Below are 20195 nucleotides of genomic sequence, written 5' to 3'. Positions count from 1 at the left end.
AATGAAAATTGAGTGGCTTCATGAACAATACAATGTGCCTTAGGGCAGTCATGGTTACGTGCTTCATTTTACATGTACGTGTTATGATATGGTTTATAACTTTTTAAGGTCGCAGATCGTGGTTGAACAGAAGATAACATTAAGGTAAGTATATACGTAGTTAAGAATTATGTTTAATTGTATTCAAATGTAGCATATTGTAAATCATGCTTTGCTTTGAGGTGTGTTCACACCTCTCTGCGTAACCAGGTTATCACTTCAAGCCAAGTACTGCATAACAAATAAATGGTTTTTTCAATGACAGCAATGTACAGGCGTGGTATCATGATAGTTAATAACTAAATATCGTGATATCGATACTTTCAAAGCATCACAATATATCGCTAAAATGATAATGTTGCCTAGCCCTAATTGGTAGGAGTCTTTTGGTGACCTCAGAAACTGTCCTTTATAAGGCACAGTTAGTGTCCTTCACATGGAGTCCTGTACCTTGCATACAGTGAGAGAGCTGCAATATCATGTATCGTATCGTTTTAAAACAATGATACTGTATCGATACAAAGTCAAACTGTATAAGTGTATTTATTGTGTAAATCACATACACATGGATGTATTTCATTTATGTATGTAAACTAATCTAATGTTTTATTCTTGCTAGGAATACAGATTTGACCAAATTACTGTATATCTTCAAAGTGTTGATGATAGTATTAAGCTGCTATGTAGCTCTGGCATTCTGAAGGCCTTAGGACATAAACCTGTTGTTATGAAAGGAAACAATTCTGCATACCAGCAAGACACAGGAGCTCAGTCAGGCTACCAGCAAAGTATGGATCAACTAGATGCTGAATCAGGCTACCAGCAGTCATGGTACCAGCGAAGTATGGATCAACCAGCAGCTCAGTCAGTCTACCATCAAAGTATGGCTCAGTCAGGCTACCAGCAAAGTATAGATGAACCAGATGCCCAGTCAGACTACCAGCAACCAGAGACTCAGTCAGGCTACCAGCGAAGTGTGGATCAGCCAAGGGCTCAGTCAGGCTACCAGTGAAGTGTGGATCAACCAAGGGCTCAGTCAGGCTACCAGCGAAGTATGGATCAACCAGCAGCTCAGTCAGTCTACCAGCAAAGTATAGATGAACCAGATGCCCAGTCAGGCTACCAGCAACCAGAGACTCAGTCAGGCTACCAGCGAAGTGTGGATCAACCAAGGGCTCAGTCAGGCTACCAGCGAAATATGGATCAACCAAGGGCTCAGTCAGGCTACCAGCAAAGTATGGATCAACCAGCAGCTCAGTCAGTCTACCAGCAAAGTATAGATGAACCAGATGCCCAGTCAGGCTACCAGCAACCAGAGACTCAGTCAGGCTACCAGCGAAGTGTGGATCAACCAAGGGTTCAGTCAGGCTACCAGCGAAGTATGGATCAACCAGCAGCTCAGTCAGTCTACCAGCAAAGTATACATGAACCAGATGCCCAGTCAGGCTACCAGCAACCAGAGACTCAGTCAGGCTACCAGCGAAGTGTGGATCAACCAAGGGCTCAGTCAGGCTACCAGCGAAATATGGATCAACCAAGGGCTCAGTCAGGCTACCAGCAAAGTATGGATCAACCAGCAGCTCAGTCAGTCTACCAGCAAAGTATAGATGAACCAGATGCCCAGTCAGGCTACCAGCAACCAGAGACTCAGTCAGGCTACCAGCGAAGTGTGGATCAACCAAGGGTTCAGTCAGGCTACCAGCGAAGTATGGATCAACCAGCAGCTCAGTCAGTCTACCAGCAAAGTATACATGAACCAGAGACTCAGTCAGGCTACCAGCAACCAGAGACTCAGTCAGGCTACCAACGAAGTGTAGATCAACCAAGGGCTCAGTCAGGCTACCAGCGAAGTAAGGATCAACCAGGGGCTCATTCAGGCTACCAGCAAATTTTGGATCAACCAGAGATGCAGTCTGGTTACCAGCGAAGTATGGATCAACCTTGGGCTCAGTCAGGCTACCAGCAAAGTATGGATCAACTAAGGACCCAGCCAGGTTATCAGCGAAGTATGAATCAATTAGGGGCTCAGTCAGGCTACCAACAAAGTATAGATCAACGAGAGGCCCATTCAGGCTACCTGCAAAATGTAGATCAGCTAGGAACCCAGTCAGGCTACCAGCAAAGTATGAATCAACCAGGGGTCTACTCATCAGCCTCCCAGCGATATGTGAATCTACATGGAGCCTTTCAATCAACCTATCAGAAAGGTGCAAATCTGCTTCTGCCAGCCGTCAACTAGATACCTATCACCAGGTATTGTATCTCTATGTACACATGTTTGTGTTCTAACTATCTCATTCATAAGGTGACTTGAGTGTAGAGGTAATTTAGGTGATATTTTAAAAAGTTTAATTGTTTGCAACCCCAATTACAGTTTGTGTAAGGATTAAACAATACTACTTTCTTTTGTGGTTCTAGATGCAAATCTGATGAAACGCAATAATATTTGGTATGCAGTGTTGGGCAAGTTACTTTGTAAATGTAACTAGTTACATATTACATATTACTTGCAACTGAACTATTTAGTTACAGTTACATATTACCCATAAAATAAAGTAACTGTAATAATAGTACATATTATATTACTTTGTGTCCACAGCCTTAAGCTGTCACGTATGAAACTACCACCTTATCACGTGACATGATTGCGTTGTTGGACAATATGCAAATTTTGGTTGTAAGTAAGAAGCTGGTGAATAAGCTTCATTCAGTAGGCCTCGTTACTTCGTTGTGGCTAGCCGTTACTCAGAGGATAACTAACGAGATTAGTAACTTCGTTACTTGTAGTAATAATATTACGTGATATTAGGCTCGTTACAGTAACTATATTACTTAGGTAACGCGTTACATTTGTAAGTAAAGTAGCTTGCGTTATATTACCTGTTTTTATAGTGTATTTCGTTATATTACTTTGTTACTATAAAAGTAATAATATTACGTAACGCGTTACATAAGTAACGCGTTATTCCCAACACTGTTGGTATGTAGCAATTGTAGTACTAGACAAATATTACGTTTATTCTAACAAAACAATGATGCCACAGTTTCGTACAGTGTGATAGCACTGTATGATATTGTTACATCAAACAGTCAATATTGTATTTTTTACACCGCTCCTTAAACAGTATTCACTCTAGAGTTAGGCAAAATGTTACCCAGAAACCAGCCTCACTTTTCCTTCTTGAATATATGTAACCTAGCCAAAAAATGTCTTCAGACTGACCCCAAACCCTTCCAACAAGTTTATATGGTTTATTATCTTATTTTTTGTTCTGCTAACTTGACTGACTGCTGTCCTGATGCTTCTATCCAAGCATAACTCAACAATGGATATGGCTACATTTTCTTTACTGCCAACCACAGTTTATACAATGGACCAATCCATTTTGCTGACAAAGCAAGGCATCAATTTGTAATAGGGCTTCCCCTGGCTGTGTTGACTAGCCATCATGCTTATGGCCCATATAGTGATGAAGCAAGGGAGGTTACCAATACCTGGAGATATGCTAGTGGACATTTGTGACCAGATCTTTGAAAACCCAACACAGTTGTGCAAGCCTAAATTTTCATTGCACGTGTACCCCAGAAATACAATGGGTATTTCGAAATGCTTGCGTTTATTTTTTTTATACTTGTGTCATCATTTCCACATTTAGAGTATCCTGAAACATTTATTTTAACAATTGGTATTCTCTTTCACTTAAGTAGCAAAAACATATGCAATGGTCTCTCTCTATGTTATACTATAAACACTAAATAAAATAATGTATTATGCTAGAAACGTTCGCTTGATGTTTTCTATTTAATGCCCGTTACGTGTTTAACTGTTGTGTATAAAATCTGTAAAATCCAGTTCAATCCTGATGTATTAGTACATATTCTAAAAAGTAAACTACTGTAGTATTTTCATGTTGTAGTAGTATCCAAGCCTTTAATAACAGTAAGGCTGGTGACTATAATTCTACCAGTGTTGGCAGCGATTTACGACAGTAGCTGTAAACAGTGCTTTAAAAATAGTTTATAGCAGCTAAATAATAGCTTTTCAGCATAGATGATTGTGTAATGGATACTTGTAGTGGGCATTAAATAGAAAACTTCGAGGAACGATTTCTAGCATGCCTATAAGTAGAAGTAAACTAACTCTAGCACAATTCTAGTTACTGTGTGACAGTTGGAAACGGTGTACAATCTGCCAAAAACGATTTTTCTACTTAGCGCGTGCCCCATTCCGTTCCGTTGCATTCCGGCTTTACTCTTCCTTTCAAGTCATGAACATCGTGGGCATGCACTAATTCATTAGAATATTTACAAAATATGTGGCAGTACCTCAGGTGTATTTTCTGTCAGTTGAATGCAATGAATTAGACAGAAAATAAGCTCCCGCATGAAATTCAATCTGAAATCTGGGTACCATCACCTGGACATATTTGAGGCTCATCAGACCTACTTAGGTTTTTCATGGCCGGTTAACCGGATCCCCAGGTATTTCGTTTTTACTGTCCTGCCTTTCGGGTTGGCTACTGCTTGCTATGCCTTCACGAAATTGTTAAGGCCACTGGTCCGGTTTTGGAGGGGGCAAGGTCTGAGGGTGGTAAGATGAGTTGATTCCCCCCCAGCAAGCTTGTCCCAATGATAATGAAACACAAGTCAAGGAGGATGTTAGCAGCAGCCATGGTCAGTGAACTATTCGATAGTAATCATTTCGCTAGGACATCTATGAGTGACGAAGCAGTGTAGTTCACAGCTGTATCAGTACACGCAATCACCCTACATTGTAAGGATATCTACGAGGGATGAGTTCACAGCTGTAACAGTACAATCACCCCATTGCATAAGCCATATAAATACCCGTTCGTTGTGATGCGAGTTATTCCGCTATTCCTTATTCCGTCTTTTACAAACTCCCCAATGCTTCCTGAGCAGTTGCATGCTCTCCAAGCAGGTCTTGTGTCACCTAACGCCATGGGAAATACAACAAAAGATGGTAATAATAATCATCTCCATGGGATTCTGGTGTCATTATTGGAACTCTCAAGCAAGCTTGGTGCCTTCTTTGTACAATAGTTCCCAGGTTATTCTGAAGTTGAAAACATGGTAGTCGACTAGCACTCTCATCAGAGTTTTCACCTTCGTTGTATGTACCACTGACTGTATTGTACCACACAGCAAAATGAGCTAGTGTCATATTGTCGAATGGTTGACCTGCTGGGCGTGCAGCATAGCGATCAATGAGACCATGCATGAAAACATTAGTATCACCATCATCCAGTTCACGCAATTGGTGTGAAGGTCTCACAAGTCTAGTACGACGCCGTTTAGGAATAGCAGGGATAAACACTGTTGCATGTGATGAGCCCTTTAGGTACAGACCTGCCAACAGAAAAGCAGCTTCTTGTTGACTGAGCTGACAATGACTTAAAAGTGTATTCCCAATTTTCCTAAGTCTATTGCGTGTTGTTGCATTTGCAGGCAAATTTGCCAGCTGTTCAGCAATAGCTTGCTTCAGTACTTGTGACTCATCCTTACAAATATAATGGGTCACATACATGGCAGCACCATACACAGAACCAACCACCTGTATATCCATGTTAGCCCTCCAGGCTAACAGGAGATATGGGTTATAGGGATTTACCATTTCTGCACCTTCTTCACGTTTGTTTATGTAGAACCTAGCTTTGTTACTTCCATCTGCATGAGTTTTGAGACGGGTAACAGGACTACGTTGTTTGGGGTAATCAAATCGACAACCAATTCCGCTGTTTTTCTTACACGTGTGTGTGTGTGTTTGTGCTTTTGCAACCTCAAGACCAGTTCACGTAGTTCATCATCCTCACCTTCTTGTGGTATTCTTGTGGTGATATACTGGTCAATGAAGCTGGGGATGTCTCGCAGACCTTCAACTGTTTGAAGGTCAGGAGCATTCTTCACCCAAAACAGTGAATGAACGTGGGGGCTGCCCCTTAGCTGAAACTCAATGCGCCAAAAGTAGTCTACTATTTCCACAATGCGTTTTGATGGACCTTTCAGAAACTTTTGAAATCTCAGAGAAAAATGTCTAGCTGTAGTAACAGGATCGCTGAGCAGGAGCTGGTGTTTCTGTTCTGCTGTCAAATCACACACACTTTCTTCCGTCACTTCCATTCCTGCTCGTGTTGCCAAGACAAAGAGCAAATCTGGCCAGTTCATATCATCAGCAGTCAATGTTATAAAATATGTTGGAGCACCTGGAGTCTTAACCATAGAGAGTAAGTCCATTTTTGCTCTTTGCCAATAGACTATGGTTGACCTCATGTTATGCAGAAAGCCATAACAACTGTCAGACAACTCTGGGTTGCTCGCAAGGTCCCTGAGTTGTCCAGCAGTGAGGCGTTCTCTAGATTTTGGTGGTTGTCTATCCAGATGATCCATCCACTGGCTCTCTTCTATGTTGACGACTACCACGGGCATTGCTCCCTTCTGACCTTAGACGTACAGCTACTGATATGTTTTCACTTAAACGGCGCTGCTCATATACGTTTAGTCCCCAAAAGAGATAGGGTATATGACTAGCCCATCTATTGTCCTCACTAAGAAGGCGTGACTGAAAATAATTTAATGTACTGACTGGTGGATCCCTAGAAGTCTTCTCCCATCTGGTTGGAAAGGCCATTTGCTCTGCAGTAGTGGATGTAAATAAGCTAATAGTGGCACCTTGAACACGATTGAGTTCATGAACCGGTGGGCCATCCGTGTTCAAAACATCGGAAACTTCAACATTAGGAACCTGGTGATCTCTTCGGATTACAAATGTTTCTTCCTCTTCCAACAAATCACCTGGTTCCTCTTGACGGCTGATCTCATTGTCATCTGTATCACCTTCAATCTCTATATCTCTATATAACATATTATTGTCTTTCAACCAATGGAGAGCCCTTATAAACAATGGTCACCGAACACTAAAGTATGTTTGACGTGCTGGGATTTCAGATTGTTCTGACCTGCTTGCTCTTGGAGGTGCAATGAGTACGATCCCAGCATTATCAAGGGTCTTAGGCAATGACTGACATATTTCACTAGTGTTAACAGGAAAATTGATAGTCTGACCCTTGAGTGCACGCTGGCCATAAGGAAGCACTACCAGCTTCATGAAAGCTTGCACACGTGAAATCAACCTTTTTTCCATGTTATTTAAACAGCTGAGCTCTGGGGGGATGGCACTAACTCGCATGTTGTTCACTAATGCAAAGGGTGGCAATTTTTGCTTTTGTAAGAAAGGTTTGCATCGTGAACATACCCACACCAGCACTACTCAACTCCCTGTTGTGGACTGGGAGGAGGAGAGGGTCAGCACTATTTATGTATGATCCACCATTATTGTAGCACAAGCGAGTGCAACAATAACAGAGGTTAAATGGACCTACATACACTGAACACTTAAATTGTTCTACAGCCACTCTGTTACGGTCATGAGTGGCTTGACGGGATGCATTTCTTCTCATACTCTGGTTTATTCGGTTGATGTCGCGCCTACTTTGTACTTGCTCTGCACTCTGAAGGGCTCTCCTGGATGCAGTCCTAACTCTATTTGAATGTTGCCGCTGTTCTATATGGTGATCTGTCTCACCAGCTCGCAGATTTGTTACCCTCTCTCTCATACTTGTGAGCCGTTCTTCCCTTGCATTGTCTGTCTCACTAGCACGTTAGTTAGCCTCTCTCTCTCTCATAGCTTCCAGTCTGTGCTCTCTTTCATTATCTGCCTCACTAGCACACCAGTTAGCTTCTCTCTCTCTCATAGCAGCCAGTCTATGTTCCCTTTCATTCTCTGTCTCACTGGCACATTGGGTAGCCTCTCTCTCTCATAACTGCTAGTCTGTGCTCTCTTTCATGGTCTGTCTCACTAGCACGCCAGTTAGCTTCTGTCTCTCTTATAGCTGCCACTCTATACTCCCTTTCATTCTCTGTCTCACTGGCACGTTGGTTAGCCTCTCTCTCTCTCTCATAGCTTCCAGTCTGTGCTCTCTTTCATTATCTGCCTCACTAGCACGCCAGTTAGCTTCTCTCTCTCTCGTAGCTGCCAGTCTATGTTCCCTTTCATTCTCTGTCTCACTGGCACATTGGGTAGCCTCTCTCTCTCATAACTGCTAGTCTGTGCTCTCTTTCATGGTCTGTCTCACTAGCTCGCCAGATAGCTTCTCTCTCTCTTGTAGCTGCCACTCTATACTCCTTTTCATTCTCTGTCTCACTGGCACGTTGGTTAGCCTCTCTCTCTCTCATAACTGCCAGTCTGTGCTCTCTTTCATTGTCTGTCTCACTAGCACGCCAGTTAGCTTCTCTCTCTCTCGTAGCTGCCAGTTTATGCTCCCTTTCATTCTCTGTCTCACTGGCACGTTGGTTAACCTCTCTCTCTCTCATAACCGCCAGTCTGTGCTCCCTTTCACTCTCTGCCTCACTGGCACGATTATTAGCCTCCCTTTGTCGCATACTTTTAAGCCTTTCAAATTTCTGAGTTTGTGTTTCAGAAACTCGCTGTCTAGCAATTCTCTCACGCTGTTTGGCTAATCTACTCTCTCTTTGTGCTGGTGTCTCAATAGCTCTCTGTGAAGCTTTCCGCATTTTATCAGAAAGCTTCCTATGAGTATTTTCATCTGAGCTTTCCACGGCCCTTCTTTTCCGCTGACGCTCACGCTCTCTAGCTAACCTATCATTTGGCTGTGACAAATTCAACTCTTCCACACGAAGTAATTAACCAGAATTTTACAATAAATAATTTAAAGGTAGATAGATAAACATGTAGATAAATACAGGAAAATATATTGATGATGAGTTCTGCAATAGTATACATTCATCCATTCATACATGTAAAGCACACGTACATACATACATATAGTGCATACATACATTCACAGAAACATACAACTTAATATAAATAAACATATAACTTAATATTCAAAACATAGAGAACTGATATACTATCTATAAGGCATTGCATTTCCTCTACACAATTACACTTTGACTGACCTCATATACTGCCAACAATACATTAGTCTTGCGTGGCCACACAGTTTATGTTTTCAGCACTAGAGACTGAATACAAACCTGCATAAGACAAAAGTCACAATATAGCCTTTAGAAATAAGAGTCATAAACCAACATTGAGAATTAAGTTAACCTTGTCTATTAACTTAAATAACCACGATGAAACTCCATTATCACTGACAACTCCATGAACCGAGTCGCCTTGGTTACCTTAGAACGTCACATGTACACAATTATTAATACGTTGCTATGCACTGCTAAGTAACACATTTCGAATAAATCGCTTTCAACAACTTATTATGCACAGAAGTATCTTCTCAAATGTTTTATGGTTTGTCTATAGTGTTTTTTTCCACAAATTCTCTCTACAAAGCCTCAAAGCTGCTCTTCATTTTCGTTCGCGTACGTAAGGGATACGCCCCCTTTCAACACGAAGCGATAGGCTATTTCTGGTAGTGTACGAGGCCTGCACCGTTGTTTCTCAGTTGCTAACGCCTGAAAACCTCAAGGGGAAGGTAGTCTGAGGAAAGTCGCCACACCTGTATTTCAGTCCGCCGAAAAGAAACCACCTCAGTGCAAAGTTCACCTGTGCAGAAGTTCAATACAGACTTCATTTCACTTTTACTTCTTACGTAAAAGCTGCTTTTACCATTATTAAACGATTTTGCTCACGTGGGTGCGTACGGACAAACATAGATAGGTACACACACACAATTTTACGAAAACAATTTCAGTAAACCAGGTTTAAAAAGAAAATCAGTCAAGGGTGGTTTATTGAATGCCAACCACAGCTTACCTTAAGAAAGGGTGACTGTACAGAATTTGTCCGTATGAATGCACTGAAAAAAAGGAAGAACTGGACAATTATTTCATCACCCTGACAAGTGCATTGGTTGATAATAATTTATTGGATAAACCTGAGTGCATCTACAATGTTGATGAATCTGGTGTGCCCTTGGAGCATTGTTCATCCTTAGTGATAGCTAAAAGAGGACAACATAAAGTACAATACTGCATATCTGGAAATAAATCACCAAGTTACAGTTGTTGCTTGTATAAAAGTTCTGACCCAAGTATACAAGTTACAGTTGTTGCCGATAGATATGAGTGCCATGGACTCAACTTCATCTAGTGGGCGAAGTACATCGAATGGCAATTCATCCAATGCCAGCAGCAGTAGTCATAGAGAATTTGTGACTGGATTTTGGAAAAACGATCCAAATCGCACATTAGACGTTCGAGATAAACGGTTTTAAAGAATTGAAGCCAGCATAACTCTCCAAGGATGGCAAGCATACATGAAATTTGCACAAAAGATGCATCAATCTGTTACCTTTCAGGCCACTTCCAGTACTTGTAGTTGCTTGTAGAGTTTCCCGCCTAATAAGATGGAAATCTGAGCAGTTGGACGAGCGAAGTAGTATCACGAGTGCTCACAAAGGGGTGGAGGGTGGTGGGGAGGGCAAGAGATAGACCTCAAAATGGAGGCAGACCACGATTGGAGTCCAGACACGAGATTACAGGGCTGTGCTGGCTCCTTAGTGGCTGATATGTAGCAAAATCAACAGGGAACACGTCTGGCCAACATTATAACGCTGTCCACCAGTAAACCACTGATTCTTGCCAAGCCAGGTCCTTCACAAGGCCTGAAACCGCCATTTGAGCACTCCACACCGCCCAGAAAAGACGTCTGTTAAAACCAGCCTCGTGTGGTTTGAGTAGTACTGAGGGTCAGAACTAGTAGTACGATAGTGTAGCTATCCACTGGTGGTGTTAGTTTGATTTTGCCTGATGTGCGATTTGGATCGGTTTTGTAATGTATAAGAGTCTCGCTTTGCAAAAGGTATAGGGAAGGATATGATCTAACTGATCCTAGATACTCTGCATGGCTTGAAGTAAACCATCTGACAGAACCATGAGTCAATGCTTTTTAGATGTTTTACCACTAGAGCCGATAAATATGAGTGCCGTGGACTCAACTTCCTCTGACTATGAGAATACTGACCTCCAAGCAACCGTAATTGACATCACTCCAGGTTTGAACCCAACTCATGTTGTTAACCATTCTGTTGATTACCCAATATCACCAGAATGCAGTTACAAAGCATCCATTTCAGTAAAATAAACAGATGATAAATAATACAATTAAGTTTCAATGTTGCTGTTGTTGCAGAAGTTTCATGTCAATTTCTTTATTGCTAGGAACAAGGATAATGTATGCATGAACTTTTGACTTTTAGTACGTTGTAAACCGGCATTGGCTTGTTCATTTACTAAACCATCTGTAACATTTTGTCCTTGCAATTTGTGGCATACATATTACACTAGTTTAAGATTGAATAGAAAAAACTGATCCGGCAAATCACAGCCTAACAATATTAGCCTTAAAACAAACTTGCCATTATGGGCAAAAGTAGGTCTGCCAAAATTGGCCATATAACAAATTTGCTATTATGGGAAAACTTAGGTTTTTCAAAATTGGCCATGATAACAAATTCATCATTATTGGCATAAATTAGGTACACCAAACTTGGCAAAATGTATTTTCCAAAAATGGAAACTCAAACCCACAATCAATGGTTACACACACCACCATATAAGTAAACCCTGGAGGCAATTGTTGAGCCTACGTCATTAGCTAATCATGGGTCCTGGAGTTGGTTCCCTTTGTAAAATTCCTCATTACTTCTCTAGTACAGATGCTTACATGATGTCTACCACCACAAACAGAACATTTAAAAGTTGAATGGCACTCATTACTAGTGTCATTTCCCCTCAGGCACACAAAGCACCTGCCAGATTTCTTAGAACTTGTTTGCGATTTGCTGGATCAACAACAGTTTTGCATTAACTGGATGAACCTGTCTACAGTAGGAGCACTTTGGAGGTAAGGAATTATTTGCCATCAAGGTAGCCGAAGTAGGAAATCCCTTGCCTGCAGGTCTAGGAGAGTTACTGTTACCCCCTTGATTGGCAATACTTGAGGCCCTTTCTCTTGCCTTGATATCGGCATCTATCAACTGCATCAGTTCATCTAGCTGCCAATGACTGCTCGACTAACAGTGAGTCGGAATTCCTGTGGTAACTTGCTCATGATGATAGGTGATAGCAGGCTCCCATGAAATTCAGCGGTGACATCTAACACCTTCAGTCCCCTTACTTGTGACTCAACAGAATCATAAAAATGACGTAATCCATTGAGATTATCACAGCAAAAATAGTGTTCCAATACTACATATTCTAACCCCGTCTTTATTCAGTATTGGAACAACTATTTTTAAAAACTCCCTATAACGAGACCAAACGAACCTCAAGCTGATCTCTCTACAGGGTGACTTGTTTCTAGCTGAACTCTCTACAGGGCGATTTGTTTGCAGCTGAACTCTCTACAAGGTAGCTTCTTTGTAGCTGAACTCTCTACAATGTAACTTCTTCTAGCTGAATTCTCTACGGGTGGCTTGTTTCTAGCTGATCTCTCTACAGGGTGACTTGTTTCTAGCTGAACTCTCTACAGGGTGATTTGTTTGTAGCTGAACTCTCTACAAGGTAACTTCTTCTAGCTGACCTTTCTACAGGGTGATTTGTTTGTAGCTGAATCCTCTACATGGTAGTTTCTTTGTAGCTGAACTCTACAATGTAACTTCTTCTAGCTGAACTCTCTACAGGATGACTTGTTTCTAGCTGATCTCTCTACAGGGTGACTTGTTTGTAGCTGAACTGTCTACAGGGTGATTTGTTTGTAGCTGAACTCTCTACAAGGTAACTTCTTCTAGCTGAACTCTCTACAGGATGACTTGTTTCTAGCTGATCTCTCTACAGGGTGACTTGTTTGTAGCTGAACTCTCTACAGGGTGATTTGTTTGTAGCTGAACTCTCTACAAGGTAACTTTTTCTAGCTGAACTCTCTACATGGTGACTTTTTTCTAGCTGAACTCTCTACAATGTAGCTTCTTCTAGCTGAACTCTCTACGGGTGGCTTGTTTCTAGCTGATCTCTCTACAGGGTGACTTGTTTCTAGCTGAACTCTCTACAGGGTGATTTGTTTGTAGCTGAACTCTCTACAAGGTAACTTCTTCTAGCTGACCTTTCTACAGGGTGATTTGTTTGTAGCTGAACTCTCTACAAGGTAACTTCTTCTAGCTGATCTTTCTACAGGGTGATTTGTTTGTAGCTGAACTCTCTACAGGGCGATTTATTTGCAGCTGAACTCTCTACATGGTAGTTTCTTTGTAGCTGAACTCTGTACAACGTAACTTCTTCTAGCTGAACTCTCTACAGGATGACTTGTTTCTAGCTGATCTCTCTACAGGGTGACTTGTTTGTAACTGAACTTTCTACAGGGTGATTTGTTTGTAGCTGAACTCTCTACAAGGTAACTTCTTCTAGCTGATCTTTCTACAGGGTGATTTGTTTGTAGTTGAATTCTCTACAGGTGATTTGTTTGCAGCTGAACTCTTTTACATGGTGGTTTCTTTGTAGCTGAACTCTCTACAAAGTGACTTCTTCTAGCTGATCTATCTACAGGATGACTTGTTTCTAACTGAACTCTCTACAGTGTGATCTGTTAATAGCAGAACTTTCTACTAGGTGATTTGTTTGCAGCTAAACTCTTTGCATGATTGTTTCTTTGTAACTGAACTCTCTACAAGGTGACTTCTTCTAGCTGATCTCTCTACAGGATGACTTGTTTCTAACTGAACTCTCTACAGTGTGATCTGTTCGTAGCAGAACTTTTTACTGGGTGATTTGTTTGTAGCTAAACTCTTTGCATGATTGTTTCTTTGTAACTGAACTCTCTACAAGGTAACTTCTTCTAGCTGATCTCTCTACAGGGCAATTTGTTTGTAGCTGAATTCTCTACAGGGTGATTTATTTGAGCTGAACTCTCTACATGATGGCTTATTTGTAGCTGAAATGTCTATTTGGTACCTTCTTCTAGCTGATCTGACTACAGGGTGACTTGTTTGTAGCTGAATTTCCTACAGGATAACTTACAATGTAATATAACTGAGTAAATTATAAATGCAGCTGAATGCTTTATTAGGGTGACTGTTCTATTAGAGTATCTCGATCTCCCATTTGCTGCACCTAGTTGCCTTTCGAATCATAACTCAGTGATTTGTAATCCGATTAGAAGAAGAAGAAGAAAAAAACGAAGAAATTAAAATGAAATTTTGTTCGCTCGTATCTCGGAAATGGCTAGAGCGATTTTCTTCAAATTTGGTATGTAGACTCCCCTAGCTGGGCGGCATGTCTCCAGCAAATTTGGTTCCAATCGGATAAGGGATCACAGAGCTACATAGGTGTGAAAATTGCGTTTTCTTTCTTCCTGTTAATATACTCACGGTGTGGCGTGCCGGCTTCTTGGGCCGCACGACACACTATCGTGTGTCTTGATCATCAGGGGTGACGAATTTCGTATAAAATTTTCAAAGCTAAGTACTCTACGCAGCTTACTCCCTAACCATGTTAATGTACTTGCCCACTGCCACCAAAGAAACTTTTGAGATATGCTGAAGATCGTCTTACTATGAAAGATGTTACACTGATAGGATTTTGACCAAAAATCAATTATGTTGTCAAAGCATTGATTGTAGCTGATGAACTAGCATCTCTGCGTGCTGCTGAACTTGTACAATTACATGTTAGCTTGTAACAGTTAGCATCACTGAAAAGGCACTTGAAGGAAAATATTAGTGAACCACCTGGTAAGCCTGTAACCGACATCAATCACAGACTGGTTGATATATTTACATCACTGCTTTTGGACCTGGTATAGACAGTGCTGATATCTCAAGAGTTATACACTGGGGATCACCTATCACCTTGGAAGAGTTGGCCCAGGCAACTGGTGAGCAGGAATAGTTGCCCTTTAGAGGCTATTTTACACTACAACAAAAGTCCATGAAGACCTATGGGGAAAATACTAAAATCTGTCGTCGTAAAGCAATGTTTACTGAAGCTCTAACTGCATGCCGCTGTTGTGATGTTTGCTCTCCACTTTGTAATTGTGACAGTTGCAATTGTGTGTAAATATTATGTGCTAATTACTATGTTATTGAAATTATGTACTAATTACTATGTTATTGAAATTATGTGCTAATTACTATGTTGTTGAAATTGTTGAAAATCACACAAACTAACAAAATTAGTAACTATTCAGGTCCGTTTTGAAAGAAGGTAAGTGTGATAGTCCTTGATTTCTGTTAACTCCCGTTCTTTTTGCAAATTGTGTACAAACATGGCTGACGGGGCCAAGTGACCTAGCAACACATTCAATTGCCTTTGGCTAGTGATGCACCAATACTGACATTATATCGGTATTGGCCCTATTTTCGTGGTATCGGACTTGTATTGGTAAAGCTATAAATGCCCGATGCCAACCGATACTTTAAATGACGTTATTTAATTACTTTTCGAGATAGCGGCATACATAGCGCATCCAATGGAGTTGAGCAAAAGCTTGATATAAGCTATGAATTCCTTAAAGGAAGCCAGCTACTAACATTATTAGCAGTGGAAACTGAAGTAAGCCACGGAATAAGATTCATTGAAGCCATAAACAATTATATTTGCACAATACATAGCCACAAAACCAGCAAAATGTGATGAGGTGGTGTACATGGTAGGTGGTGATGAGAGGTGGTGGGTTAGTTATTGGGACTGCTGTCTATAACAGGATGACTGTAAGCGCTAACCTTGACTCAATTTGTAACAATTTTCTTTGCCATTTCAATGTAATTGACATTATTAAAGGATTCAGCATTTGCTTGTTGCAGCCACTTATCACAGCCAGCAAAAAATCTTCAAATGCTTTCATGTTCTTGCTGGAAGTCTGCTCCTACTGATGATCTATGGACTAAATTCCTAAGCTGGTAAAGGGTTCTCTGTAAATACAACAATGAAAACATATGAGTATGCATGCCAGTCTGCTACCACAGGAACAAACCCTTCTAGCCTATCAACGGAATTTTCATGAAGAGACCTCAAAACCATTGTACCTCTGGCTTGCTCCACTGTTAGCTGGTCTCCAAAAAGTAACAGCTGCATTACATGGCATTATTCTAGCATTTTCATGACTATTTGAAGGTACATATTTGTTGAGGTCACCAACGATGTTGCACATATCTCCAAGGTTTGCTTCATTTTTCAAGTACTGATGCAGATGGTATATCATTCTCTGTTTGCAGATCCAGATGCCTATGATGGGTTTCCAATGACATTGCCTCATCTCTTCTGTCTAGTGTTGGACAGGATGTTTGCTCCATATTGGAATGTGTGGCATTTCATTTTCTGCTAACTGATCCAGATATATTCCTGCGATGGACTTCCATTGAAAGTGGTTCATCTGTTCTTACTTGCACGATTGTCCTTGAGTGACATGAACTGCAGTTATAGATGTACCTCCTCATCAACTGAAACAACACTGTATTGAAAACTGATGATGAAAACATTTCTTGCACAGATAATCCTATCTGTTAGGGCCTGACCTCAGCAAATATACAGTGGGCCAGTTTAGACAGGTTTAACTGTTATAAATTAAGCTAACCATAACAATCCAATTCAAGAGGGTCATAGTCATAGTCAAATGGAACACGTGGGTCATCAACCTCTTCACTGCTTTGGCTTAGCACTAAAATAGCAAATTAACAATTTATGTTAAAAATTAATTGTGCTGACAAGTATTATACATTCCTTCACTTATTGTTATTATCTGCTCCTTCTTCCCCTTGGCAGCTAAAATACAGTATTTGTGAGCAAAACTGCAAAACTACAAATGAACAGAGAAGGCATAAAAACTGGAACCAATTAGGATATGTGCTAGATTTAAAGCTACTTTTAAACAGCTTATATTATTATTATTATCAATTTCGTCACTGACAGGGTACACAAAAGGCTAAGTGCCTGTACAAGGTGGTCCCCAACAAAACAAAAAAAACCGTACAATAAGCACTAATACACCAAAAACCATACAATAAACATAAATACAAAAACAAGACAAAGCAGTACAATTACATAGAAAATAAGAATCGACTAAGTTTTAATTTAAAAGACATGGCCGAGGAAGTAGATATGATGTCATAAGGGATTCTGTTCCAGAGAAAAGGTGTGTTGACAAAGAATGAATACCTGTAAGCGTTTATTGTTGAGGCTTTGGATATCAGTGTCAAAGGATGGGATCTGGTAGGAATAGTATTAAGTTCAAAGTGTCTGGTAAATGTAATATAGGTGTCAAATTATGAAGAATAGAATATAAAATTAGTATAGCATAATACTGTCTATGAAGTGCTAATGTAGGCCATCTGAGCTCTTTTAAACAAACTTGGTTCACCTATGAACATTAGGATCATACTTACTCTGAATCCAACGTGCTGCCCTACGCTGAACACTTTCAAGTGCATTAATATCTTTGGATGTATGTGGGGAGACCAGACGGAACAGCCATATTCTAAACAAGGTCGTACAAGGGCCTGGAAGCGTCAAACGTAAACTAAACTGAACAGCATCATGATCAGTAGATGGCACATTATCAACTACATCCTCATGAGCATTAGTTAAAATGAGATCAAGTATGTTTGATTATGAGTGGGAGATGAGACAAGCTGATACAAAAAGTTGTCTCGTACTAAATCACACATTGTAGTGGCAGCATGTGAAGATACCATCGGTGAAACAGTGGACCAATCAATAGTGGGAAGGTTGAAGTCCCCACAAAGTACTAAGTAGAGTTGCACCGATGTAAGATATTAGCCGATGTTCCGATAGCCAATAAATGAGAATCTTTTAGTGCCGATGTCACTAGCCGATCCGATACATCATAACTATATTTACTGTAGTAATAAAGTAATATGTCACCAACAAAACTGAAAAAGCATACAATATTTAGTTTACTAACAAAACGTTTAGAATGCATAGTTTGTCCCCACTAATATCCAAGCAACCCCTTTCAGCCTGGGCCAATCTATTTTTTAACCCTACGCAAATGCAATATTTGGGGTCTGCTGTGAAGCAGTTCCACGCCAGGTAATGGTGACAGTATAGCACATACAGTTGCATCCTTAATGTTCTATAATTTCAGATCAACTGCTTGATAGATGAGGCTTTCAATGTTGGCAAAGGAGGAAATACCATCATCTCCATGCTACATCACTTCCTCCATCATGCATTGAAACATCTGCCCATTTCCATGCTGACAACTGCTGTGGGCAGAACAAAAATAGATTTCTTATGTACTACTTTATGTGGCGTATACTCACTGGTCTACATGATGAGATCACTATCTCTTTTCTTCCTGTTGGTCACACAAAGTTCTCATCAGACTGTGGGTTTGGGCTACTAAAACAAAAGTACAAGAAGACTTTTGTTGGGTGCCTTGATGACATCGTCAAAGTGGTAAATCAGTCAGCTAAACCTAACTGGGCTCAACTAGTGGGAGCACAGGATGACAGCAACACTGTTCCAATGTACAATTGGGCTGATTATTTTGATAGAGATGGACCGATACTACTTTTTACCGATATTTCCGATACGAGTATTTGTACTGAAATTATTTGCCGATACCAATGCCGATACCGATACTATACATTGAAGCCTAGACAAGTTTATTATAGAAATTTCATTGTTGTGATACATAGCTAGCTATTAAAATATCACAGTAATTGATTGATCTCAGTTCAATCAAGTTTTAAAGTATTCATTGTATAACAGCTAAACATGATAAACATCATTGTGGATTACTAATTTCTTGATTGAGGTAGTTTTCTTGTAAGCTTATTGACACGTAAAGCAATTCCGCTTAACTTTGTAATTTCGTTCCATTTATAAGAACGGTGATTTGTTACCGATTAAGGAGAAGCCTGCAGAAGATTTGTCATCTTGATTTGTTACGGAGAATGTATGGAATCTTCTGTACTACAAGTCTGATCAATTTATTAAAGTTAGTTTGTAATGTACTGAAGTCAAAAATCACTATCTCAATAACAGTTGGGTGTATATCGCTAGAATTTTAACAGAAAAAAACAGTTTTTTAAAAATGTTCGGAAAAGGTACCTTTTCACAAATTGGGTCACAATTGAAGAAATTGGATTGGTTAAACATGCTAATATCATTCAATTCACAGAATCCTCAGTGAAGCGACAATTTCCAAATCTGTTTACAGGACTAGGGAAACTGGAAGGGAATTACCACATTGAGGGAGCAAAGCTGTTCTCCCTCTGTACAGCTATCCCTCTTCTCCCACGATCCCTCTTCTCCCACAGGTTATTACTTAAGGAAGAATAGGCCATTTCATTTTTGGGCCTAAGGTATGCAATCAGACTAATTACTGATGATGTAAGCACTGGAGTACATTCTTCTGTGAAAATACTCCAATCCTCAATAGGCTCAATACATATTTTTGACCTTTTTTTAAAATTCTGTGGTGTAACCATACTGTATATTCCAATAAACAGTGTACTGTTAAATAGACCAAAGCCTGCCCTACACACTGGTGATGGTCTGGGATTAATCTGTCAAGGAAATCTGGTGTAGTGAAGCAATAAAGTTAATTGTTTTTTTGGGCTAATAATGCTAGCGATATTGTTAAAAACCTTGATTAGTAAGTTCGCTACTACCTAAAGTGTTACTTTACATTACAAAGAAGAGTCCTTACCAGTTTATTGTATTGTTAAACCTATCTCTTTGCACCAATCACGTATATCAATAGCGAATTTTGACCACAAAACCATGTCAGCGTTGTCGCTTCACTATTCAGGATTGCCTTGACAGATTAATCCCAGACCACCACCAGTGTGTCGAGCAGGCTTTGGTCTATTTACTAGCATACTATTTATTAGGATATACGGTATGGTTACACAACCGCAGAATTTTTAATAAAGGGCTAAAATGTACAGGAGCCTATTGAGGTTGTGGTATTTTGGTTGACATAATGTACTCCAGCAGTCAGTTAAGAAACCCTACAAAGTTAATGAATACTTCTACCAAAAATGAAAGGCCTATTGGCAAGGATGGAAACGCTGGGAGTTATAGAGAAGATAGAACAACCAACTGATTGGTGTGCTGGGTTAGTAGTAAAACAGACACTGGCCCAACTTGCTGGTGTTACTGTGTTTTCTACCTTGGATGCCAATTCAGGATTTTGG

At 40.3% G+C, this 20195-nt stretch overlaps 2 protein-coding genes across 2 annotated transcripts; one reads left to right on the top strand and one right to left on the bottom strand.

Annotated features, from left to right (window-relative positions):
* Nucleotides 1–936: 936 nt before the first annotated feature.
* LOC136244825 (uncharacterized) lies at nt 937–2278 on the top strand. The gene is made up of 2 exons (XM_066036374.1): nt 937–1694; nt 1812–2278. Exons 1-2 carry the CDS (start codon nt 1094–1096, stop codon nt 2276–2278), a joined length of 1068 nt encoding a protein of 355 aa, XP_065892446.1. The 5' UTR covers nt 937–1093.
* A 5843-nt stretch (nt 2279–8121) lies between these two features.
* LOC136244824 (uncharacterized) lies at nt 8122–8631 on the bottom strand. Its single transcript, XM_066036372.1, has one exon. The coding sequence runs from the start codon at nt 8629–8631 to the stop codon at nt 8122–8124; it is 510 nt and encodes a 169-aa protein (XP_065892444.1).
* Between the last annotated feature and the right edge of the window lie 11564 nt (nt 8632–20195).

The sequence above is a fragment of the Dysidea avara genome, chromosome 14 (genome assembly GCF_963678975.1).
Source record: "Dysidea avara chromosome 14, odDysAvar1.4, whole genome shotgun sequence".
Taxonomy (NCBI): domain Eukaryota; kingdom Metazoa; phylum Porifera; class Demospongiae; order Dictyoceratida; family Dysideidae; genus Dysidea; species Dysidea avara.
Note: the sequence above shows the minus strand (reverse complement) of the source record. Positions and strands in the feature narration are given on the sequence as shown.